The following is a 25479-nucleotide window of genomic DNA, read 5'->3' on the forward strand; positions in this document are numbered from 1 at the left end:
AATCAGACATTACGCATACTTTCAGCCTTTGAAAATATAAACACCTCAAACTGAAACAACAATGCCTGAATTTGAGCCACTGGTTCAGGAGATACCAAGATGGAAGACTTTTATACCAGAGCAGATGAAACAATTTTATAATCATCAATCTCTAACTCAACTTGATTACAAAATTTTGTTTGAAATACAACAGCCAAAAGCTACAACTCTACAAGCCACAACTTAAGAGAGGTGCTGAGGACAAATATAACCCCGTAGACTCTTAACTTGAAATGGTCTGGTGAAAAAGAAGCAAAAAGCCGGCCCTTTACAACATTCTTCAATTCTAAATAACAAGTGGAAGCATTTCCTTAAGCTTCCACAACTAGAGAAAAGCGAAGAATAAGAAAGAAAATGTAAACCTAAAATAACACAACATAACATTTCTAGATTATGTCACTTTGAACCGACAGCTTAATTATCGACCAATGATAGGAATATATAGACAGCTCTTATTGGTCTTCTTTGAAAGTAGACCTAATCCAATCTGCAGCCGCTGTATGAATGTCCGACTCCATGTAGGGAGAAAGAGATATGAGAGTAACAGCAACCTGTCAATAACCACCAAAATTTAAGTTCTTTATAGAGAACAGTGTACAAATTAAACTATTATCTGAAGATGCACAATAAAAGCCCTTGTTCTACATCAAATGAAGCAATCACCAATCGGCCAATGGGGGAGAAAAGTGGCTACATTTGGGAAAAAGAAAATGAAAAAAGTGTCCCTCATATTCTACTTACAAAATTGCTTTCAAGTGCTTTGATATCTGAATCTTCGTCCACTCCATCAAGTTCCTTGTCGATAAACTGAAAAGGATTCAAAGACATAATTGGTTCCCTTAATTATCAGTATGAGGCTTATATTAACAACTAATAATATTCCATTTGTGACTTGTGTATATCTCTGCAAGTGTGCAATCATGTAATAAACATACTATATGGAAGGATACTTGTTTGCCACAGTAAAAAAAATTATGCACGACTATCATCCCATTTTTGTTATACTTGCAGTATGTAAATAGATATGAAAATTCTATTGGATGTTATATTGTTGATTCTTATAAGTGTGTCCTGCAAAACATTTCTCACCTCAAGGCGGAAGTGCTTATTTACAACATGGTTAGCCTTGGATTTCCCAGCTAAACCAACTGATTCAATCTCCACATTCTTCTTTTGACCAGTCAGATGGCGAGCTGCACCCTAAGTTTCAAGAACCATTAGAAGAATAAATATCAAGATCTCTGCCAAGGAAGAAAAGATGAATAGATAAAAGTAAGCTGTAATGATCAATCAATGTCAATGTTAGAGTTTACTCACAGCAGCAGATGCATCTCGACCAAGTTGTGCAAGCTGAAAGCCTAAACAAGGTTGATTAGACATGAACGGATGCCTTTTGACAGATGTAGCCTGCCAACACAAAGTAGATCTCCACAAACTTTGCTTCGTCACCTTGAAGCCCTGTTGAAAAGCCAAGTGCATAGATTATTTCAGACTAAGCTTAGTTATCTTAAACCCAGCTGAGAGGTCAAGTTCGTAAGTTATCTAATACTATAAATAAGCTGTGAAAGGCCCCTAAAAGTTTGAAAATAAAATAAACGAAGACAAGAAGCTCAGTTCTATTAAATAAAGCCCTTTAACCAGCATCCCCTAAGATTCCTCAGGTTCTAGTAATGTTCACTCATTTTTGTCAGGAGTTGCAGAAAGACATGAACCTTATTTGTTAAGGGAAACGTAGGGATTTGCACGCTAAATGCACACTTTTTAGGGAAGACTCCATTTTCTATATCTCTAAGAGCAGCTTTAATTATTGGTACTGAAACAGCCACAGCATCCCTGAGATCAGTTTCCTGGCTTTCATTCTTCTTCCTGTAAACAAATCATAAGAAAATAAGTGTAAGTTACACTAATGACATTGTAGCTATATATTCCAACCAATAGATAGTCTTCAACTATACCAATTCAACGATATGGAAATTGAAGGAACACCGCCAATTAATGCTTCCCTTGCCCCAGCGACAACACCAGAGTAAAACCTAAAGGTCCATCAGTGACAAAGAATTCCAATGGAGAAAGCAAATATAGCACAAATCAAGCTCTGGATTCATTACATATTTACAAATAATATTCCAATTAAGGTGCATTTTGAACATTTGCTTCTTGTTTTTGTCATTGTAACAAAAGAAATTTATAGTTTTGCATTAATTACTTTTAGAGAAAGTGACTAGATATTAAAGATAACGTTAAAAAGTACACAGATTACTTACATATTATGACCACAATTTGAACCCTTGTTGATCCCACTAACCACCTAAACATAACACTAAATTGGTCAGCTGCAAGGCATAAACCCCTATGTATGCTCTCTATGTTCTGAAATTATGAAAACATGAGTGATACCAGCATAGGTTTGGACCAAGAAAATAAAGCCCCTGATAATGCCAGTGAAACACAATCAACAGGAGTCCCTGTAGTCAACAAAAGCAATAGCTCAGTAAACTAATAAAGCACCAACAGGACCAAGACCGAAAATAAAGTGATTGCATTAAAGAATACAATTGCACAATACGGCATAGGTTTAATGTGATTGTATGACAGGCTGCAAGATAAATATATTCAATTTCTCATATCTCAGGCTACTCTCAGGTTAAAAAAACCCGTCCAAGGATTGAGTCTAAGTGTGTAACATATCGAACCACCATAAGGTAGCCGAGTAATCGAGTATTGAGCTATTGACACCTTAGGTTAAATGAAGAGTCTAAGTAACAAGAATGCCAATAAACATCTTATCATCTTATCATTCTTTGGATACATTATCAACCACTAAGAGAGAACCAAGCATATATGGTCTAACCAAAAAAGAATCAACTTACCTAATTGAACATGAGGCAAAATTATGTGACAAATGCAAACTATCATAACATTGTAGGAAGCAGATTTTGGCCTAACATGAAAAGTACCTGAAACCTCAAAAGCTGTGGCAACATTCATCTCAACAGAACTTACAGCAATTGTTTCTCCAAATGTCACCCCATGACCTGATGTTGATTTATCCCTACCATCACAAATCAGCTTTAAATTAACCTAAAGGCAACCCATCTCAATACATTATCATATACCAAAATCAGAAATTTAATGAATAAAAAATAAACATAAATTCATACAAAAATATAACTTTGTATGTAATTTATAATAAACCAATCACAAATTTGTCAACAAAATCAAATTTATATTAACCAAAAGAGACAAACCCATTTCACAAAAATACAATGTCTTCCCACGCAACATATATAGAGAGGTACAACATTAAATTTGTATTATACACCCGGGTGTACCTGAAGCATCAGTTATCGGATATGGCAAAAGACGAAGAAACTTACATTTGAGGGGCACAGACAAAGACATTGTAAAGACCCTCTTTAACAAGAGCTTCAACAAGGTAGGTGAGCCCAGGGGATTCAATTCCATCACCATTAGTAACCAAAATTCTGGGTTTTGTACAGTCTTCATCTTCAAGATCAAGATTCACATTCTCAGTTTTTGAAGAAGATGAAGTGGGTTTAGAGGATTCATCTTGTTCTGCATCTTTCCTCCTTAAAAGAGCTTGATTAATGTTAGAAATCAAATTGGGTGGCATGAAATTGTTCTTCACAGAAATTGTCATTCTCAACACAATTTAAAAATTTTTTAAAAATTAAATCTTTAAAATTAGAAGAATTTCTGGGAGAAAATTTAAAAAGGGTTCTTTATTTGAGGTAAGAAGATGGTGTTCCGGTTTAAACGGTGTGTTGAGAGAAAGAATTTGAAAGGAGAGAGAGGGAAAAAGGAGGGGCTGGTTAAACAGAGGAATATTGAATAAACTGGCTGTCTTAATTATTGCTTCTTTTGTGATTAGATTGTGTAAAGAACATAATTGCTTCTTTTGTGGAGTAATTTAAGGTTTTTATTGGATGGGTTAACCTACTTTTGTACACCTCATACCTGTCATACCTTCTTCTTCCATGGCTTCCAATTTTGTTTTTTCTACTAGTATTTTTCAATCATGTTGTAGAATTCTACTCGTTCCTCTCTATATATATTATCTCGGTGATTGTGAAAGAAAATATAAATTTTTTTTTTAACGATCTAACTAGTGTTACTAAATAATTTGTACTTTGATTTCTTTTTGTATTGAGTATTGAAAATGCATGTACTAAAACTACTAATGTAATGGAACACTTTTAGACTAGTTTAACATAATTAGGTAGCGTATGGTCATTCCATACTTACAAATTCTATGTAATGATCAAGCACATTAAGGTATTATGTATGTAACCAATCTCATACTAGTGCATTTTTATTTTGTATGATTCTATTATTCAAGGTATCTAATCAATCTCATTTTCATAAGAATATGGCCGTGTTTGGGGAAAAGTTGAAAGCTAAAGCTGATTTTAACTAGTTGATTGTATTAACTGATTTGACTAACTTATTTTATTAGCTTATTATAGAAAAGTGTTTGGTAACTAGCTGATTGTTTAAACCTGGTTGATTATGTGAAATGACCAATAAGTTAATTGTGGGATAGGTAATTCATATAGGATTTTTAATTAAATGGGGGTATAAGTGTCATTTCTCCGTAAGAATTGAATAAGCTAATTGAAAAGGCTCATAAAAGGAACTTTTTGAAAAAGAGCTTATTTAGTGGAATAAGCTCTTTAAATAAGCTTCCTACTAAACACCTTGAATTAGCTTATTTAATAGTCAATAAGCTAATGTTGGTCAAATAAGCTAATTTTGCTTAAATAAGCTAGTTACCAAATATAGCTTATAAATAAGCTAACATAAGTAAAAGTTAATAAAAATCAATACTCACATGAGTTATCCCTAGTTACGATTTCTCGATTTTTGTTAGTAAAATAGCACACAACACCATCATTAACATAATGCTCAACCTCATTGATTAATGATTTCAGGTCATGTAATTACAAGCATTCAACAATACTACCAAAAAAAAAAAAAATGTATTAATTGGCTTCACATGATTATGCAATGTATATGTAACTTTCTATTTGATATGAAGTACTATAAACTTCAAAATTTAATATATTTATTGAAGTTCAATTTTAGTCTAATAAGTTCCAATCAAGTTCAATCCGGACCAATAAGTTTAATACGAAGTAAATTTTAGGTGAAAAGATGCAATCTAGATCTAATGTATGAAGCATTATACTCCCTCCAGTTTATATTGTCCTTCTTATTTAGAAGGTTTTTGTGAGACAAAATTAGTCAAACTAATAACATCAATATGAAATGAAGGGAGTATCATTTATTCAAATAGAACAAAAATAATGACTCCTATCAATGAATAAACGCGAATGAATTTTTTTTACACGTTCATCGATATATGAGACCAACCAATTGGATGTTGGTGTAATGGTGAATGGGACTACACTTGGTAGGGAGAACCTGTGTTCGATGACTTCGATCCTCCACAACAACAATTGGGAGGGGAATGGAATCTAACCACCATAACTGATCTCCGAATCCGGATTAGCTCAAAGGGTGAACCGGGTGAAACACCAAAAAAAAAAATCAATATATGAGACCAAGCACGACCAGCACGTGGTTGTCACACGCCGGCGCATAAGGGATATATAAACTTTCTTGGCTTCTTTAATGTCCACGGTGCTCCTTGAACCAGTGTGATTATTGGTACTATCTAAGTGTCAAAAGCCAACCCATGGGCTTCCATGTAAGGTGCCCACAAAACTTAGCCCAAAGTTAAGTTGCTAGAACATGAATACACGATTACTCATTTACTCGTAGCAAAAACAATATAGCACGTCGTTGGCAGAAAGAAAAATAAAAATTCCCTCCAGAAAAAGCCATCTTCTACTCAAAGCGGAAAGACAAAGTATATACCAAAACTATGGAAATTGAAGGTTCAGATGGTTCAAAATTCAAACTAAAACCAAATTCGACCACCATTTTTGGAAGAGGAAATGGGTTTTACTCAAACGACTTAACAGTTTCTCGTCGTCAAGTTTCGTTCGATTTTAATCCCTCAGAAGATCCCCAAACAGCTCCTAGGGTTTCATTTGAAGTCCTTGGAAAAAACCCAATTTGGGTTCACAAAAAACAGCAGGAAAATGGAAATGTTAAAGTTTTTAAGAGATTTCAAAGGGGTGAATTGGGTATTGATGATTTGTTCTGTGTTTCTGCTAAAACCCCTATTTGGTTTACTCTCAAGAATATTGAAGATGTTTTTGAAGAGAGAGAAAAGCAATGTGAGGAAGTTGAGGGAAGAATTAATGCTGATTTGAGTGAAAGTTTGGAAACTGCTTCTGGGTTTGAAGAAATTGAGGACATTGGGTTGGATTCTGTTGATCTTTCTAACATTGATCCAATTCAAGGTTTGTTCAATTTCTTCAATTTTATTTTACATAAATATAATTTGCAGTATTTATTTATGTATTTTCAGCATTAATTTATACCCATTTGCCTTACTGTATGTAATTTGATAGTGATTTCTGATTTGTGAGTACTAATTAAGTAATTATGGGTTTGTGGTTTTAGCTAGTGTAGGTATGTTTATGGCTTGATTGCTTAATCTTTTGCTGAGCAGGTTTAAGCGGTTTAGTGAATTTGTTATTGCAATTTGCAAAGTTGGAGAGTTTAGTTTTTGAAAGATTTGTGATGTAGCTGATAGTTTCATTGCTGTCTTCGCGAGGATAATGGATAATGAGCGAACTCACTGAGAATGCTAGTGTTTTGAGAGCTCTGATTGGAAAGAAAAATGCATTAGCTTTATATGTCTGTTTAAATTGTGCTTAATTGGTAAACTTAGTTGCGAATTTCTGGGATGCATTTCCTGGTGATTATCTGCTCTGTGATAGTGTGATCTGTATGAATATGAAAGTAATATTCATGGTAACAACTCTTCTTCCTTGTGTCACTGCAGAGTTTGGTTTTCTTATGATTGGACACGAGTTTGATCAGTATCCAAAACACATGATTTGTGATATCAAGAAATGGGATTGGTTCCTTGACGATCCTAAGAGAAATTCTGATGATGAGGAGGATTCTGAGAAGAAAGGAACTACAAGTGGAAGGAGGAAGAGGAAGAAAGCTAATAGAGGAGAAGATGATGATGTAGAAGAGGAGTGGACTGCTGAGAGTGAAGGCGAGGAATTAACCACAAATGCAAGGAAGGTTCAAAGACCAAAGTATGATACTCGATCAAAAGACCATGGTGTACGGCGAAAAGGTACAACATACAGGAAATCTTCCACCAACACAACAAGCACAAGGGAAGAGGAGGAAGAATCTGAAGACGATGAGGATGAGACCTTAGGAGGCTTTATTGTAACTGATGATGATGATACAGTAGAAGAAGATGGAAACGATGAAATGGACGAGGATGAAGAGGAAGAATTTATTGAAGATGAACTAGAAGATTAATGACCCTTGTATGTATAGTTTAGCTGCCAATTGTTTTTGCTGCACATTGTATATAAATGTATGAACGTATCAAATGTTTAGTGTTTGTTTACCTTCACTTCGATTTATTAAGGTGGTAGTATGAATTAGTTCCTGCGTTATATTCATCTTGTGAGAATTCAGGCTTTCTTAATGAATATATTCAAAATGCCAAGTACAAATTATATTACTACATGTTTAGGCAGCTGGTTCAAAATCGTTTTCAAAGAAATTTCTCATAATCAACTTAAAATTGTCTAATGAACTTTCAACATTTGGAAAAGAATTTCATAATCAAAAAAGATTTCTAAAAATAATTAGCAACAATAATTTTATAAATTTTTAGTAATAAAAGCAATATTGTTAAAGTTTTATTTATTTTTATGACGGAGTAATATCACCCAACATGGAAATTTAGAAATATATTGGCTTTTTTTTTTTTTTTTGAAAGAAAGAAAGAAAATATATTGTTAGTGTTAGGAAATAAACTAAACTTATCAAATACCAAAGAGATTTATTTTAGGAAAAGATATGATGATGTATTTGTTATTTATTTCTATCTTTTATGCTTTTCTACTTTGATGAGGATTGTAATTAGGAAACTAGATAGATTTTAGGAATATAATCAATCTAAGATTATTTAGGCTTGGGAAGCAAGTAAACTATCCTAAATTGATGTGGGATTTAGATTAGCCTATATAAGTGGGTTTAGGCTTTTTATTTTGTCAAAAAAAATTTGTAGGAACTTATGTTTGAGGGTGAGTTCCGTTATAAGAGTTTTATATGATACTCTTTATTTCAAGCATAGAGTGGAGAAGGTAATTTAAAGTTCGTTAACAATACGGTTACTGTGATCTACTGTTGTTCAGAAATTTCCAGATTACGCACGGAAATAATGGTGTTGAACCACCGCCCAACATAAAATCCGACTATTCGGGAATCGGGATATAAAATTCCACCTTCACATTTTCTCTCTCCTAATTCCCTAATCGCAGTGCGACTCCTTTGAAGCTCTTTCAACTTCCTTCTTGTACAGGTAATTCCTTCTCCCTCTGTTTTCTTTAATTATTCGCAAAATCCCTAATTTTCCATTGATAATTACTTGTAATTTTCACTAAAAAATGGTTTATCTCATAACATTTGACAACAATACCCTAGCTCTTGATATGAATCCTAAATTAACAACCTTAGGCAATCTTCACGATACTATTACTGATAAATTAGGAATTCCTAGTGAAAACCAATTTTTATTATCATCATCGAAAAGTGTAATTGGTGATGTTGATTGTGTAATTGCTGATTTGGGAATTCGATCGAATTCGACTTTAATGCTGTATATCCCTTTTTATGGTGGTATGCAAGCTCCTGTGCAGTCAAAGGGGAAGCTTGAATTCCTGAATGCGAAGCCCCCACCGAATTATGTTGCCGGGTTGGGTCGTGGGGCTACCGGGTTTACGACCCGGTCTGATATTGGGCCTGCCCGAGCAGCCCCGGACTTGCCTGACCGTTCCGCTACTACGATTGGTGGTGCTGCGATCCCTACTAGGGGCCGTGGGCAGGGGAAGGGTGCTGGTGAGGAGGAGGAAGAGGAGGAAGGAGAGGGAAAAGGGTATGATGAGAATCAAAAGTTTGATGAGTTTGAAGGGAATGATGTTGGATTGTTTGCGCTGGCGGAGTATGATGAGGATGATAAAGAGGCGGATGCTGTGTGGGAGGAGATTGATAAGAGGATGGACTCGAGGAGAAAGGATAGGAGGGAGACTAGGCTGAAGGAGGAGATTGAAAACTATCGTGCATCAAATCCCAAAATTACTGAGCAGTTTGCAGACTTGAAAAGGAAGCTGCATAATTTGTCTGCGGAGGAGTGGGATAGTATCCCGGAGATCGGAGATTATTCTTTGAGGAATAAGAAGAGGAGGTTTGAGAGTTTTGTGCCTGTGCCTGATACTCTGGCTTATGGGTGCAAAAGAGAAATGGCTTGCTGGTGATGTGCCTGCTGCTCGAGCCATTCTTCAAGAAGCTTATGCTGCTATTCCAAATTCTGAAGAGATTAGGCTTGCTGCTTTTAAGCTTGAATTTGAAAACCATGAACCTGAAAGGGCAAAAATGCTACTTGCTAAGGCTCGAGAAAAAGGAGGCACTGAAAGAGTTTGGATGAAATCAGCTATTGTTGAGAGAGAACTTGGTAATGTTTCGGAGGAGAAGAAACTTCTTGACAAAGGTCTGCAGCGGTTCCCATCATTCTTCAAGTTGTGGTTGATGCTTGGGCAGATTCATGAGCGGTCTAGAGAGCAAGCAAAGGCTAAAGAAGTTTATGAATCTGGTCTTAAAAACTGCCCACATTGCATTCCTTTGTGGCTTTCACTTGCAAATCTAGAAGAGAAGATGATTGGGTTGAGTAAAGCTAGAGCTGTTCTTACTATGGCTAGGAAAAAGAATCCTCAGAGTCCTGAATTGTGGCTTGCTGCTGTTAGAGCTGAATTGTGGCATGGCAACAAAAAGGAGGGTGATAACTTGTTGGCTAAGGCCCTCCAAGAATGTCCTAACAGTGGTATCTTATGGGCGGCTCAAACTGAGAATGTTCCCCGTCCACAACGAAAATCGAAGAGCTCAGATGCAATTACAAAATGTGACCAGGATCCCCATGTCGTAGCTGCCGTTGCAAAACTATATTGGCATGACAGGAAGGTAGACAAGGCAAGGAATCAGCTTAATAGAGCAGTGACACTTGCTCCAAATTTGAACTTCAGCATGGAAACGAGGACATTCAGAAGGAAGTGCTGAAACGTTGTGTCGCTGCAGAGCCCAAGCATGGTGAGAAATGGCAAGCCATTTCAAAGGCAGTTGAGAATGCCCACCAGCCAACTGAAGCAATTTTAAAGAAAGTAGTTATTGCGCTAGGGAAGGAGGAAAATGCTGCAGGGAACAACAAAAAGTAGGCTTTTTTCCTTCATATTGTCGATTGTTTTGCTTATTAACTATCTTGCATCTGTTGTGTTTATGCTATTTGTGAATCTTATTGTTATGCAAACTGTATCTAGGCATTACTCCTATGACTATTGACTATCCCTTTAATTACAACTAAAGCTGGCCTAATTATTTGGCTTAATTTTTTTTGTCTAGGTCCAATTGTTAGTTCTGTCATATATTCCCTCTTATAAAAATTCTATTTTTGCAGCTGCTAAGAGTGACAAATATGTTTCTTTTGTAACAACTATTATATATGCAAGTTGGGTGCCTAATAATCTGAGTCATAGGATCATTAGCTGCAGTTGATGCTTTTCTTTACTAGCAGGATGATGGAGTTATGGTTGTGAAGATGATATTATTCCTTTTTATGTAGCTGTACAAAATCCTGGGGATAGTTGAACAGATCATGAATGCAAAATTGCGTATCTTAATGGCTTTCCACTCAAGATAAAGATTTTGATGAATGATACATATTGGCGCAATTTGAATTCTTTACTATTTGCTGATATAAATGCTTTATTGGCAGTAGGCTGTGCCACATACGGGCAAAGACAGCCTGAAACATTCAGTCTATAGCCGGCACGCGTTATAGAAGATTGGTTGTTAAGCAAATGTATATACTTCCTTGATATTGATTGAGCATAATATTTATTGTACAGATATAATAGAGATAAGTCGGGAATGGGAAGCATATAAATGATATTTCAATGGTAGAAGAGTCCAGCCCTTCTACACAGGACATTATTTAACTATTCAAGGTCATCTTGCTGCTGCTCTATTTTGTTATGTGCACCGGACAATTTTCACACTCTCTACATTATTCAGTACAAAATAAGGAGTGTGACTGTTATATTGGTATGAAGAAGGCATGGATTCAGCTTTAATTGATGATGGAAATAATTTAGATCAGAATGCAAGCGTAGCTGAAGTTTATTTTCAGCAAGATCAGAATGGTTCTACTTCATGTAGCACGCATGTAAAAGATGAATATCATTGTGGAAAGTTGTTAACTCTAGTTTATCCAAAGGAAAATATGCTCTTAGAACTTCTGGGATAAAGAAACATGCACGTTCTGTAACTTGGGCTGATGAGAAACCCAATGATCTTTCCATTGGAAATCTCTGTGAGTTTAGAGAATTTAATAACACTGAAGAAGGTCCAAGTACTTCAAAAGGCGAAGAGGCAGAAGAAAAGGATGATTCCCACCGATTTGCCTCTGCTGAAGCTTGTGCGATGGCATTGATCCAGAAGCTGTTGCATCTGGGCAATCTGATGCTGATGATGCTGGTATAATCTGCATTCTGTGTGGCTGTTAATTTGAAAACACTGTTTGTGTGCAAAAGCCTAATTGCTCTGATTTTTCTTATATGTTGGTTGTTTGGTTTCAGTTTCTGAGGCTGGAATCGTAGTATTGCCACGGCCAAAAACATCAGATGAAGGGCAACATTCTGTAAGAGATGATGCATTAGAGAACTTAGCTAGGAAAAGTTGCCTAAGACACCAGGCAACTTAAATCGTGTTTTTGACTCCGATAACTCATGTTTTGATGCTTCTCCAGAAGGATTCAGCTTGACAGTAAGTTTTAATAATGTCACAGCTTCTTTGGTAAGTGGTAATAAATGGTGGTAATGAGATTAAATTTGTATATTACGGAGTAATTTGTAAGAAAAAATTCAATGTCCATTCTCATGGTAATGCTAGTTCACCCCAAATTATGTAAATTTCTTCACAAATTTTCATTACCATCCATCCATTTGGGATGGTATTGGGTGGAATTGAACAATAATGAGGAAAAACGCATGTTTGGGGATAAAGTTGCATTTCTATGTAAATATATTTCATTGTCAAATTACACTATTTCATTTCCATTACCGCTTTTTATAACTGGCTACCAAATGTGCTGTTAGCCTGTTAATACTTTCTTCAGTCCCACATGTCATTTTTATATACTCCGCTAAGCATTGTTTGGATCTCCAACTGTCACCATTTGCATTGATGTGGAATGCTCTCTTTTATTGGCTGACATCGTCCTCACTGGCTTATATATATATGGAAGAGATGAGAGTGTTCATGAAGAGTACATGTTTACAAATGGAAATGAATATCCCAGCAAAATAGTGCTTCCTGATGGCCCTCCAGAAATCAAGCAAACATTATCTGGTTATCTTGCCCGAGCTTTGCCTGGATTGATTGCTGATCTAAAATTGCCAACACCAGTGTCTACTCTGGAACATGAAGTGGTACTGAGCTCGAATTATCATTTTTTTTTTTTTTTTTTTTTTTTTTTTTTTTTTTGTAGCTCGTTGTAGCCGTACTTTGGTCACAGAAAGTGACAAACTGCTGGACTGTTTATTTATTTTGAGCATGTCTATTGCTGGATATGGTATTTTGATCTTGGACTCTTGGTCATTAATTGCTTGGTTGACCTCTCTTTCCCTGCCAATCAGTGATTAGTTGTGTTTATGCATTGACTAAAATCATGCTATTTTTAAACTCTAATGACATTTTTGCTTGCCATTCCTGTATATCTACTTTTGTAGTGGTGGATTTTACCAGTTCTACTATTTTGTTGATTGATTTATCTTGTTCTTTGTACTTTTTTTTTTTTTTTTTTTTTTTTTTTTTTTTTTTTTTTTTTTCCTTTCCTTTACCCCCCCTTAATGTTCATTATCTAATTGTATAAAGTGGCTCTGGCTGTTTTTAGTATGCTCCTTTATCTCATTTTCTTCTTCCTCTCCTCTTTTTGGCAAGAAGTTACTATTGATACAGTCATATGTGCTGTTTTCAAATCTTTGAGGCCAGTGTTCACTTCTAAGCTTGTTTGTATGTGGCTGAGTAGTTTGAAGTTCTTGGTGTTGGTGTACAAAAAACTTAGGAACAAAAACTTAGGATTATGCTTTTATGGATTTAATTTTGGTGGATATTGGGTAACCTCATTACTCATTGTGTTAATCATTCTCAACCACTACACTCTATGGACCATGGCTAATTGGCTATAGTGTTTTCCTTAAATTTGGATGATTGTAATTTCTTCTGATGTTGGATAGACCTTTTTTTCTATTTCTTGACGGAATTAAGCTTTTTTTATTGATGAGTATTAGGCCTTGTTCACTTCACCTTAAAAAAATAATATTAAGTAAAAATAATTTCAATTTAGTAAAATTAATTTTAGTTTAGTAAAAATAAGTTCAATTCAGTAAAATTCAGTTTTCTTAAAGAAGAATTATAATGTCTTCAAAAAAAAAAAAAAGAATTATAATAATCAGTAAAAATAATTTTAGTTCAGAATGCATAGCCAAGTTTAACTTTACTCCGAACGAGTAAGTGTTTTATTTTGTTTCTTGTCATGCTTTGTAAGAAAAAAGTTCACATATATCTAATGTTCCACCACATATAGATGGCACAAGCCACATAGTAATGTACCATGTTCAAGGTTATGTTGTGTCACGAGCTGGCCTAAACAAGTGTCATTATCTAAGAATGAATATTTTTCTATAATTGAAATTAGTAATCAATTATTTAGACTTTTCATAATGAGCTAATAATCCATCAACACTTAATATAAGTACTCCGTAGCGTTTTCCTTAAAAAAACTTATGAATGAAAATAATTAAGTAGTGTTATTTTAGAAAATCTAATCTAATCCACTAAAACCCCGTTCACTTCACCTTATTTTTGGTGAAGTGAAATTATTTTTACTGAAATAAAATTTTAGTTGCTGAACTTAAATTATTTTTACTAAATTTAAATTAATTAAACTGAACTGAACGGTAGACATGTGCTTTGACCATGTATGAGCCGCCCCTATAATAATTTCAACACAACACGCAGCTAGCGTGCTCATCACACGTATCTATTCAGCCTCACTTCATGCAAAGTTGCAAGTTCACCGAGATTCAAGAGGCAAACCCTATAACCATCTTTAATCTCCGTCCTTCCAAAAAAGAAACATGATCAAGCTAGGATTAGAACTTAACAAATGCACTTAAAACTTAATCCATTTCAAATTTATTACATTCACAAGGGGTGTGGGAGAGAAAGTTGGTTATAAAAGAAAAATCTATCCAGTGATACCAGTAGCAGTTGTACACTCCACAAAATCACTTTAAAAAGTATGGCCATGGCGATGACTACTCTTATTTCTAAAACTGCCATTTCCATTTGCCCTTCAACCACAACTTCAATGGTTATTGCATTTAACTCTGCCTCCGCATTTTGCCCTCAATTTAGGCCTAAACCCACTTCTCCTCTCTTCTCTAAACCTCTTTTTTCTCTCTCTTCCAGGCAATTTTCTTCTCGGATTATCAATGCTTCTGCCAAAGGTACTACCTTTTCTACTGATTCTTTTCTAAAGTTTTGAATTTTATCAGCTTTTCTGTGCTAGGTTTTTTTTTATGCTTTCCTGTGTCAATTATTTTTTAAAATTGGTTGTGATGTATTGTAATGGTTAACTGAGGTTGAAATTATAATTTTGATTGTGGTCTGAAATTAATGTAGAAGATGTTAGATACTGTCATATAAATATAGAACTTACAAGAATTTGCTGGGTTTAATCATGTAAATTCATAATTATCATATATTATGATGTATACAACAAACTTGAGCAAATGCCATGATGAATTGATGATAAAATGAAATCAGAAAAATAAGGAATTGTTTTAATTAAATGGAAATTGGACAATTCTTTCTGAATATTTTGAAATGAATCGGAATTTTTCGATTCAATGGGGAATGTTCATGTGACGGTTCTAAGTAATTTCACTGTAGATTGTTTTCATTTATGTCGATGAATAATGATGTTATAAATTTTAGCCAATTCTGAATATTAATGTGTATTATTGCAGATGAATTTTCAGGTCGTGTTGGGTTTCTTGGTCTGGGAATCATGGGTTCTCCAATGGCCCAAAATCTCATTAAGGCCGGGTGAGATTTGTATGAGCTTTTCTTATGTTAACTGTCAGGGTAAAATGAAGTATTTTGTCACAGAGCCCGAGTTTATGGATGGACATGATAGATTTTATGTTTAAGTATGTAGTACTTTTGAAATAAACATGATCTGCTTTTTTTTTTTTTTTTTCCCTCAAAGCTTTCGCTCGGTTGTTGCGTTTGAATAACCCCGTGTGTTTGGAAGACAGATTCTTTCTCCTTTGGCTTCTTCTGTAAATGCTCATGATGCGCTGCCAATTTTCTTAAGAACGTATTCCTGTTTTTTAAGAAAGCGTTTTTGCTGATTGAAATAAAAAATAATATCTGCATTCGTCTTCCATGAGTAATCTGCTGGATTTTCGAAATGTTTTTAGTGCTTATAGGATACTTGTAATGTACTACTCAGTGCTGCTATCTTCCTATTGTTATGACATTTTGATCTTCATGGTGTAGATTCGACGTGACTGTCTGGAATAGGACAAAGAGCAAATGTGATCCTCTCATCAGCCTAGGTGCTACGTAAGTTGCTGCGTGCATATATTATAACTTAATTATTCCTCGTGCTTATATAAGTAATCTTCAAACTGGCAGAATATAGGTCTAGTTGATATAAGTTTCATGTAGCAGTTAACTTCCTTGAAATGTTCATGTAATAAATTTGTCACTGGTACAGGTATAAACCCTCTCCAGAAGAAGTAGCTGCGTCTTGTGATGTGACATTTGCCATGCTTGCTGACCCTGATAGTGCAGTGCGTATGTTTCTTTTGTGTTCTCTTGCTTGGTTTTTTGTTTTTCCGCCTTGATATCAATATCTAAGCCTTTTGCATTAGATGGATGTTGCATGTGGGAAGAATGGAGCTGCAAATGGGATGGGTCCAGGCAAAGGGTACGGAGTTCTGCAGTAATGCCAGATATTTAGTTATATAGTTCAATGCTATTTCATCTACTGTTTTACAAGAGTAAGATGGTAGTTGTCCCCCTCCCCCCTCTTATACTTGCACTTCTACACCCAGGCTTAGACTCTAAGGCTATAAGTCAAGATGCAGTAATCTAGTGGAAGTGTTTTTATTAAACTGGATGCTTTATTTAATTCTCTCTGTCGGTCTAAATTTTAACTTTTGCTATTATATAGCGAGCTCAACCTTTTGCAACTTCAGCACCAATGTGTAATGAACCTATTAACATTTAACCAGTTTTGGTGTGTGGTGCTTTTATTTGTCACTTTATGAATATGGTTCTTAGTGAACCAGCGAATCGATTGCTGGTATGTTTCCTAATTCAACAGTTTTTAAACACTAAATATCAAGTATGGTACTTGGAGCAGATCCTTTGAAATAGACTTTACATATGTTTGCATTCCTTATTGTGTAGTTTAGGTGACATGAAGTTTTCTGTAATGGTGGAGGGAAAAGATAATAATTCATACTTCAAATAAAATTGTCTGTGTATGCCACAATATTAAGTTCTGATTACTGTTTGTAACTTTTGTTAAAATGAGATATGAAGGTATGTAGACATCTCAACAGTTGATGATGGAACATCTAAACTTATAAGTGAGCGTATAAAAGCAACTGGGGCATCATTCTTGGAGGTATTACTTTCTTCTTTCTTCTCTGCATGCTATAATCAGTCATCAGGACCACCCCCCCCCCCCCACCCACCCACACAAAAATAAATAAATAAATAAATAAAATAAAATAAAATAAAGAATGAACAAAGGAACTGCGGTGAAAGGTGTAAACGAAATGGTTCCTTGTAACATATGCAGAGTATTAAGTTAACATTTAAAACATTCTGAAGTTTATGCACTTCGTAACAGGCTCCAGTTTCTGGGTCCAAAAAACCAGCAGAGGACGGGCAACTAATTTTTCTCACAGCAGGTAACTCAATTATCTCTAGAATTAGTGTCATCTTTCCCAAATTGTATATATTGTATTATTCTACCTGGTAAATGTTTGTCAAAGTCCCATTTTTTATTGTTCGGTTCAGCTTATTACATCCTACTTTCTGTTTGAACAACTCTTGGAATTGCTAATTCACAGGTGACCAGTCTCTTTACGAAAAGGTTGCTCCACTCTTAGACATCATGGGAAAGGTACACTATCTTGGTTAGGTATTGATTCCCCTTAATATATTTATATGCCCCTCATATAACTTGCAGAATCATTTCAGTCAAAATTCTATCTTGGAGATATTGGCAATGGAGCCACAATGAAACTTGTTGTGAACATGATCATGGGAAGGTACTGGGACTATTAAATCCTGCATGCTTATTCATCTTGAAGGGAAATCATATAATATCTTCACTAATATTACATTCATGGCCATCTGCAATTTGCAGTATGATGGCATCGTTTTCTGAAGGACTGCTGCTTAGTGAAAAAGTTGGGCTGGATCCAAGTGTGCTTGTTGAGGTATATCCATAGAAGTATATAGCTAATTTGTTCACATTGTCTATTTTTTTTATGGTTGAGTATGGGATGAAGGTAGTAGTTTTTCTCTGTGACTTCTCCATATAAACCCTTATTAATCTTAATCTACATCCTACTTATGACAAACTTAAAAATTTAGAGTATACAAAGTAAATACTTTTCTGTTCTGAAATTTCAGCATGTACCACACCTTATTCTCTTTTGGAATCGAGATTTTTATATCCTAGTGTTACTGGATTTAGGACACTACACCATAAAGGAGCAATATTCATATGAATGTTGGTTATTTATGGTGTGCAACAGCCAACAGCCCACAGTGCAACCCATCTCCCAAAATTTTCTTGTTAATGCTTCCTATATCATTTTGCCTTTTGTTGCTTGAATTCAATTTATACCTGAGCTTAAAGAGTGCAAGATTCAAATTCAGAACCAGCAAGGTTGCATATCAGCATATGTATTACTGTGGTGTTCTGCGATTACATATGTTCTTCAATTTCTCTATGATCTGAGATTGTTTAGCAGAAGAAGCAAGGTTGCATATTAGCATATGTTTGCACCTCCTAAACAGTTTGTGTTGTTATGGTTGTATTTGCTTCCCAGGAAGTTTAAGACGGCTTTGAAAAGTTTGAGTTCATTGATACTCTTCTTTTATCATTTGTCTTAGTAAAGGAACGCATGCCTTTCTTTTGCCTTTCATGTCATAATACAGTGTAGGGTGCATACTTTTGCTCAAGTAAAAAAGCTAGCACCTAATGACTGGTGAGATTCCAAGTTAAGGGCGTATGGGGAGTCCAAGTGGGATAGATCATAGATGTTCTAAGACAATTTTTGACATTATAGTATAATTCTGTGTAACTAATCTCAGTTGACAGTAATAATATTCTTCGAAATCTTTGATTATGTGATGATTGCAGGTCATCACACAAGGTGCAATTAGTGCACCAATGTACAAACTTAAGGGCCCATCAATGATCCAATCCCAATATCCTACAGCATTTCCCTTAAAACATCAGCAGAAGGTCAGTTAACATTCAAACCATTTTTCCTACCAGAACTCCACTCATCAGCTTCCTTTGCTGAAAATATATTACCTGAATTTCAACACTTGTGGCAGGATTTAAGGCTTGCTCTTGGATTAGCAGAGTCTGTTTCTCAACCAATACCAATCGCAGCGGCTACAAATGAGCTTTACAAGATTGCCAAATCTCGTGGCCTTAGCGAGCAGGACTTCTCAGCTGTCATTGAAGCTCTGAAATCCAACACCACAGTATAAGCAGCAACAAGTTTAATCCTGTAGAAATCTGACTCACTTTTGCATGAATGCAGTGTACCAAATAAAACAAATCATACCGATTATTTTAATTCCTTCTTCACCCTCCCCTCTCTTAATATTTCTCAGTTTCTTGTTACATGAGTAGCCCTGAATCCTGATAAACCTTCACTTTGCATATCTACTTTGTGGGCAGAATTTCCACCTTTAATATGCAATTAAAAGTTATATATGGTGCTGATGAGTTGGAGACTATGTTTAATCGGAATGATATTAGAATCTTTCTCAAAGCTCTAGTGTCTATTTTATATTCAAGTGCAATATTTTACATCTGTATTATGTAGGATGCATGTTGTATCGGAATGCACCTACTATATATAATAAGGTGAGAATATTTAGGGTAATCCTATTTAATTTGCTTCATTATTTCCTTAAGAGTTCGCGTAGGGAGCCACTCACATGTCACATTTGCTTCCGCTCATCCTCATTAATAATATGTGCCATGGACACTCTACAACACAAGTGAGCAATTAACGTATATTTTTGTAAAGGAAACACTAAGCATAAAATTTATTGCAAATCAAGGTCCATCAAAGTTATATGTATTTATACGTTTTAAGAAATAGTTTATAAAAATTAACACAGAATTACCGTCGCTATCCCATCTTGCAATATAAATAAAGTTTGTCAAAACATATTGAAAATGAAGTCAACTTGCACACATCATCAATTCGTATGAAAAATAACTGATTCAAATGACTTAACCAAAATCTAATACGTAGTTGAAGTCATAACCTAAGTTGAAAATAAAATATTGCTGAAAATGTCTACTATCATCTAAATTCAAGTCTAATTTAAATGAACCGAATTCAAAAAAATTCAATTAAAACGTTGTTCTCAATTACGAATCCGATTATGTATAAATTTGGTGGGAATCAAAGTAAAGTATCAACCATCAGATCAATCAATTTCCAAAAACCCTATACAAGTATCAAATTCAATTTTGAAAAAAACCCAAGTTGAAGGACAGAATAACGGTGGCGTGCGACCGTGCGCGCAGTATTAAACAGGAAAGTCGTAAACAAAAGTCGTGCAGTTTAGGTTAAGTACCAACACTTAACCAGACAAAATAGGAGAGAGAATTTCGCTTCATTTTTTTAAAAAAAAATATAAACAAAAAAATAAACAGAGAAAGTTGCGAATTACAAACCGCCGACTCTCTCCCTCCTTCCTTCCTTCACTATCTTTCTTTCTTCTCTGCTAAAAATTTCATCTTTTGAAAAAATCAGGGCCAAAAATGAGCGATAATAACAACACCACCACCACCAACAATGATCAGATGAACTTATCTGATCTCGCCGTCAATCTCCCCGCCGCTGCTGCAGGTTTTACTCCTGAATTTTCTCGATTTTTCCCCCATTTTTTCGATTTTTTTTTTTTTTTTTCAATTTTGACGCTTTTTTGAAATTTGTTGTTGGTTTTTAGCTTTGAGCGCTGAGGATAGGGCTGGTCTTGTTAATGCGCTGAAGGTGGGTTTTCAATGGTTTTCTTAATCCCATTTTTCTGGAGTTGAATTTGTTGGTAATTATGAAATAGGTTTTTTTTTTTTTTTTTTTTTTTTTTTTTTTTTTTTTTTTTTTAAAATGGGGGTGATTAATTTTTGGTTTAGGGTTTTGATTTTTTGTAATTTTTGTTGGGTTTTATGTAGAATAAGCTGCAGAATTTGGCAGGAGAACATTTTGATATACTTGATTCATTAACACCAAATGTTCGCAAGCGTGTTGAAGCTCTTCGAGAGATTCAGGTTTTTCATCCTTTTTTTCTTCTTCTCATTTGTGTAATTTTTGTTTACATAATTTGTTATTCAGAAATTGTAATTATTCATTGAAAATGCAAGTTTTTCTCTTAATTGAACATTCACATTTTGATTCATAGTGGTGATTAGGGTAGTTTTAAGCTCATTTTGCGGTGTTGTATGACCGGTGAAGAGTATAGCCGTGGAAGAATTGTGTGATAATTATTTGATTTTAGGGTTTTTTAAGCATTATCTGCCAGTTGATTCTCAATTTTATGATGTTTAGGGTTTAATCATATCTTTGACTTGTCTTATGTGGTGGATGTGTTTGAATATGATACCATTTGATTATCTTTGTTGTAATCCTAAGAATTGCGATTTTGGCATTGCAAGTTATAATGTATTGACTGCTTATTAATCGTCGACACGTTGAAGAGATTGGGAAATATGTGAGTGTGGACTATTATGTTTAGGATAATTTGTGTATATATACTGAAAGTTTTGGTATTTGTTGTCACTTTGATTTTTGATGTCATTTTTACTCGGTGTTGTTATGTTAGCTGCTGCCTTGTCTTTTGTTTCTATATGAGTTTAATGTTGCTGATTGTAAACTGCAAAGTGTAGTAGAGAGAGATTTGTAATTATACTTACTGCATTGGACCACTTTGACTATAACACTTCTCCCCAAATCTGTTTTAGGGGGGAAAAGGGCTTGGATGTTTTAGGGTGTTATAAATGTTTTAAATTGGGTTTTCTTCACAGTTTAGGTTGTATACAAATTTTTGTTGTCATTTATGGCTTTTTTATGAGTGAATTGTTTTGTGGGAGTAGGAAGGATTTTGGGAGTGTGGGTATATGGCATTGTCCTTTATTTGTTTATTACCACCATATTTTTTTTTTTTTGAGGAATATTACCACCATATTTGGTTTGCATATATCAATGGGAATGTTTAACAAAAAGGTTTGAGTCGATCTTATATGTGTAATTATCAAGATATTAAAGGCCTTAAATTTTCCCCTTTCTCCATGAGTAATAGGGGAATATTAGGAATTAAGCTTTTGTAATTGATTTGCCACTTGTTAGTAATCGGAGGTTTATACAAGAAAAATAAACTGGTGTTTGCGTTTTACATGTGGATTTTGCATGATAAACATAATATTGGCTCACGTGGCCTCTGTGCTGTCAATAAGGGCTCGAGTGTCTATCTGTACCATTCATATCACCCTTCTCTTTTAGCATGCTGGCTCTGGGTTTTTTCTTTCATGAATTGTGATTCTCTGATACGCTTGTTCATATTGGGTTTAAAGTTCAATACAAATGTCCTGATACCATTTTCATACAGGGCCAACATGATGAGCTTGAGTCTAAATTTTTCGAGGAAAGGGCTGCTCTTGAGGCAAAATATCAAAAGCTCTATGAACCACTTTACACAAAGGTATGTTTGAACTGAAGTCATGGAACTACTTTTTTTTTTTTATCCCTCTATTTCTTCTTTAACTATACGGAATAATCACTTTTGGTTCATGTAACTGACCCCACTTATGGGATTAAGGCTTTAATTGATTGATTGATTGATTTCTTCTTTGACTGAACTGCAGTACATGTTATATGAATTTGATCAATGTTAAGTGCACTTATTCTGGTTTTATGTCTTCAACTACAGAGATATGATATTGTTAATGGAGTTGTTGAAGTTGAAGGTGTTACAAATGAAACCATGACAGAGCAAGCAGAGGAAGAAGCACCTGAAGGTAAGAAGTAACTCTTTATCCACTGTTTATGATTTGTAGTGATGTTGACTTGTTGAGGATCCTGCAAAGACTGATGTTAATGGAATGCAACTCTTATTATGTATTTTTGCTTGGCTCAGAGAAAGGTGTACCTAACTTTTGGCTCACTGCAATGAAGACCAATGATGTTTTGGCCGAAGAGGTGAGCAGTTTTTTTTCTCAATTTTTCCCCTGTTTTTGCGGATAAATTTAGCTCTCTTGATGAATTGGAATGGATATGTGACATAAGTTTATATTCCAGATTACAGAGCGGGATGAAGGAGCTCTCAAATATCTCAAAGATATCAAGTGGGTCAGGATTGATGATCCAAAGGGATTCAAGCTTGAGTTCTTTTTTGATACAAATCCCTATTTTAAAAATACTGTTCTTACTAAAACTTATCACATGATTGATGAGGATGAGCCTATTTTAGAGAAGGCTATAGGGTAAGCGGCTAACTGTTGGGAATTATCAATTTTCTCATGCACTCGATTGATTTGCATTCATCAATTTTCGCATGCACTCGATTATAATCTCTTTATTCCATTTGTGTAGAACGGAGATTGAGTGGCACCAAGGAAAATGTTTAACACAAAAGATCCTGAAGAAGAAGCCTAAAAAGGGATCAAAGAGTGCCAAACCAATTACTAAGACTGAGAGTTGTGAAAGCTTTTTCAACTTTTTCAACCCCCCACAAGTTCCTGATGATGATGATGATCTTGACGAAGATGCAGTAAGTTTGATTTCTCTAGTGCTTTTATCAATCAAGGCTCATGTAACGACTAACTACTACTACCAATTTGATGTACCGACAGGCAGAGGAACTTCAGAATATGATGGAACAAGATTATGAGATTGGGTTAGTAATCAAATTGTGATCGATGACATGGGTTTGTTTGGTACAAAATCAAAATCATTGTTTTGTGCTGCCTGCTAATGTATTTTCCTTGAACACTTCTTGTGACACAGCTCTACTATCCGAGACAAAATTATACCCCATGCTGTATCGTGGTTTACTGGAGAGGCTGTTCAGGGGGATGAGTTTGATGATATAGACGACGAAGGGGATGATGATGACGACGAAGACAATGATGATGAAGAAGATGACGACGAGGATGATGATGATGAGGACGACGACGACGACGATGACGAAGAAATTAAGATCAGGAAGAAGGTATAGATTCTGCAAGTAACTGTTTGTTACCCACAACCCCCCCCCCCCCCCCCCCCCCCCCCCCCCCCGCCCAGACTATCTTACAATATAAATCAGTGGATGGGGAGCTCTATTTTAAATGTGGCCTTTTAATTTTTCTTTTGCAGACATCATCTGGATCTAAGGTAAACTTTAACAGTCATTATTCGGTAGCTTGAGGATCTCTTGACAATACATTATATGTGAATTTGAATTGTGTGTTATCAACAGAAGGGTGGAAGAGCACAAGCTGGACTACCTGCAGGAGAGCGTCCTCCTGAATGCAAGCAACAGTAGTTGCTCTCGTGCTACCTGAAGAAACAGAAGCTTGACTGCGCATTTGGTCTATGCTGTTATATGGTATTGAGGTTTACTCCTGGAGTTTTGGTAGATGCAATTCCTTCTGTTATCAATTACTTAATTCATTGCGTCTTCCCTTTCACTTATGTGGAGGCTCTGTAATGTGCTTGGGTAGTGAGTGTTCTTTGTTCGATTTGTGGGTTTGAAAGTGAAGATTTGAAATATATGGGTTGTTTATATATTTATTCTCTTCATTTGCCTTACCATTGTTGAATCAATGCCTAAGGTCGTTTTGTCACTAAGCATATGTTTGATTACAAACTATTTTTTTTGCTGCATCCAAATTTGTATATATGTTCATGCTCTCCATTTTTGGAAAATTGACTGTTATATTCTGTTTTCATAGCAAGCTGTGACTAGGAACCCTACAAGTTGAGAACAGTTTGACTGGAAGTTTTTTTAACTTATTTCGTGGAACTAGTTTTGTTAGTTTCACTTAATATCTTCAATATTCGGCCCCAAACTTATTCCTAGACTGTAGACATTCTCACATTAATCTTCTAATTTTTCGTATAAATCTACAGACATTTTTTTTCCGGCTTTCTTCCCATTTCTATAATCTTGTACTAGATTAGTACTCGTGTGATGCACGATTTAATTAGAATAAAAAAAAAATCAATAAGAGAGTGTAAAATAATTAATCACAAAATGAGGGTTTTTGAAAAGAGAAAAATCATTAATATGTTTTTGATTAATTGATGTATACACTTTCATTTATTTTTAAGAATTATTTTTTTCCAATCTTGAATTTCGAAAGACAAAAATAGGAAAAAAAAAAATGATGTCATAAGCAAATTGGAGGGAAATTTTTTAATGAAAGGTGATGCGAGCGGTTTTTTCTTTAGTTATAGTTATAGATTTTAATTTAAAAATTTGTGGTAAATTTTCACTTTATCCCCTTTATTTTCAATTCTATTACGATTTTTAGAGTTAGGATGAAATTGGGGCAGATGTAATGAGTTTTTTTTTTTTTTTTTTTTTTTTTTTTTTTTTTTTCCTAGAAGGGTCTTTGATTTCTGTCGAAGCTACCAAGTTTATTGGATTATTTAGTGATCTAATGCTCTTTTAGGGCGTGTTCTGATTGGCTGAACTGAACTGAACTTATTGGAACTGAGCTGAGTTGAATTGAACTAAATATTTTATGAGAGAGGGAAATTAAAAAATGAAGTGAAGTGAAAATAATCTGAAGAGAACAGACCATGGACTTAGTAATGGCCATTGTTAATGGGATGAGAAAGTAGTAGATAATCAAAAGTTTCAGCTATA

At 35.0% G+C, this 25479-nt stretch overlaps 4 protein-coding genes and 1 pseudogene across 6 annotated transcripts; 4 read left to right on the top strand and 1 right to left on the bottom strand.

Annotated features, from left to right (window-relative positions):
• Positions 1-133: 133 nt before the first annotated feature.
• Positions 134-3916, bottom strand: LOC145571433 (uncharacterized). Its single transcript, XM_081630467.1, has 10 exons — positions 3417-3916; positions 2997-3091; positions 2437-2504; positions 2304-2347; positions 1995-2072; positions 1752-1905; positions 1357-1497; positions 1129-1239; positions 781-846; positions 134-590 (listed from the first exon to the last, which is right to left on the bottom strand). The coding sequence occupies exons 1-10, from the start codon at positions 3698-3700 to the stop codon at positions 492-494; spliced, it is 1140 nt and encodes a 379-aa protein (XP_081486593.1). The 5' UTR covers positions 3701-3916; the 3' UTR covers positions 134-491.
• A 1956-nt stretch (positions 3917-5872) lies between these two features.
• On the top strand, positions 5873-7664 carry LOC145571434 (uncharacterized). The gene is made up of 2 exons (XM_081630468.1): positions 5873-6431; positions 6980-7664. The coding sequence occupies exons 1-2, from the start codon at positions 5948-5950 to the stop codon at positions 7477-7479; spliced, it is 984 nt and encodes a 327-aa protein (XP_081486594.1). The 5' UTR covers positions 5873-5947; the 3' UTR covers positions 7480-7664.
• A 584-nt stretch (positions 7665-8248) lies between these two features.
• Positions 8249-13401, top strand: LOC145569916 (protein STABILIZED1 pseudogene; annotated as a pseudogene). Its single transcript, XR_014096353.1, has 3 exons — positions 8249-10432; positions 11127-11754; positions 11856-13401. The product of XR_014096353.1 is annotated as a protein STABILIZED1 pseudogene (transcript).
• A 1122-nt stretch (positions 13402-14523) lies between these two features.
• Positions 14524-19348, top strand: LOC145569917 (glyoxylate/succinic semialdehyde reductase 2, chloroplastic-like). Its single transcript, XM_081628878.1, has 12 exons — positions 14524-14789; positions 15312-15390; positions 15847-15912; positions 16067-16142; positions 16224-16279; positions 16900-16984; positions 17213-17273; positions 17436-17488; positions 17566-17636; positions 17735-17807; positions 18740-18844; positions 18940-19348. Exons 1-12 carry the CDS (start codon positions 14582-14584, stop codon positions 19096-19098), a joined length of 1092 nt encoding a protein of 363 aa, XP_081485004.1. The 5' UTR covers positions 14524-14581; the 3' UTR covers positions 19099-19348.
• An 886-nt stretch (positions 19349-20234) lies between these two features.
• Positions 20235-24455, top strand: LOC145569918 (nucleosome assembly protein 1;3-like). 2 transcript variants are annotated; one of them, XM_081628879.1, is made up of 12 exons: positions 20235-20480; positions 20581-20624; positions 20804-20899; positions 22234-22326; positions 22555-22642; positions 22762-22823; positions 22923-23107; positions 23217-23394; positions 23477-23520; positions 23631-23835; positions 23982-23999; positions 24085-24455. In XM_081628879.1, the coding sequence occupies exons 1-12, from the start codon at positions 20393-20395 to the stop codon at positions 24148-24150; spliced, it is 1167 nt and encodes a 388-aa protein (XP_081485005.1). In that variant the 5' UTR covers positions 20235-20392; the 3' UTR covers positions 24151-24455. The 2 variants fall into 2 exon arrangements, with proteins under 2 accessions (XP_081485005.1, XP_081485006.1); XM_081628880.1 differs by lacking the exon at positions 23982-23999.
• Positions 24456-25479: the final 1024 nt, after the last annotated feature.

This window comes from Chenopodium album, chromosome 12, assembly GCF_948465745.1.
Source record: "Chenopodium album chromosome 12, dcCheAlbu1.1, whole genome shotgun sequence".
NCBI lineage: Eukaryota > Viridiplantae > Streptophyta > Magnoliopsida > Caryophyllales > Amaranthaceae > Chenopodium > Chenopodium album.

Coding starts and splice junctions, on each gene's coding strand:
- LOC145569918 (XM_081628879.1), top strand. CDS start 20,393: ATGAGCGATAATAACAACACCACCACCACCAACAATGATCAGATGAAC. Junction 20,481..20,580: donor TCTCCCCGCCGCTGCTGCAG/GTTTTACTCCTG, acceptor GTTGGTTTTTAG/CTTTGAGCGCTGAGGATAGG. Junction 22,824..22,922: donor ATGATGTTTTGGCCGAAGAG/GTGAGCAGTTTT, acceptor TTTATATTCCAG/ATTACAGAGCGGGATGAAGG.
- LOC145571433 (XM_081630467.1), bottom strand. CDS start 3,700: ATGACAATTTCTGTGAAGAACAATTTCATGCCACCCAATTTGATTTCT. Junction 1,240..1,356: donor GTCGAGATGCATCTGCTGCT/GTGAGTAAACTC, acceptor CTTGAAACTTAG/GGTGCAGCTCGCCATCTGAC. Junction 591..780: donor AAGCACTTGAAAGCAATTTT/GTAAGTAGAATA, acceptor GGTTATTGACAG/GTTGCTGTTACTCTCATATC.
- LOC145569917 (XM_081628878.1), top strand. CDS start 14,582: ATGGCCATGGCGATGACTACTCTTATTTCTAAAACTGCCATTTCCATT. Junction 15,913..16,066: donor CTCATCAGCCTAGGTGCTAC/GTAAGTTGCTGC, acceptor TCACTGGTACAG/GTATAAACCCTCTCCAGAAG. Junction 16,985..17,212: donor CTGGGGCATCATTCTTGGAG/GTATTACTTTCT, acceptor ACTTCGTAACAG/GCTCCAGTTTCTGGGTCCAA.
- LOC145571434 (XM_081630468.1), top strand. CDS start 5,948: ATGGAAATTGAAGGTTCAGATGGTTCAAAATTCAAACTAAAACCAAAT. Junction 6,432..6,979: donor TAACATTGATCCAATTCAAG/GTTTGTTCAATT, acceptor GTGTCACTGCAG/AGTTTGGTTTTCTTATGATT.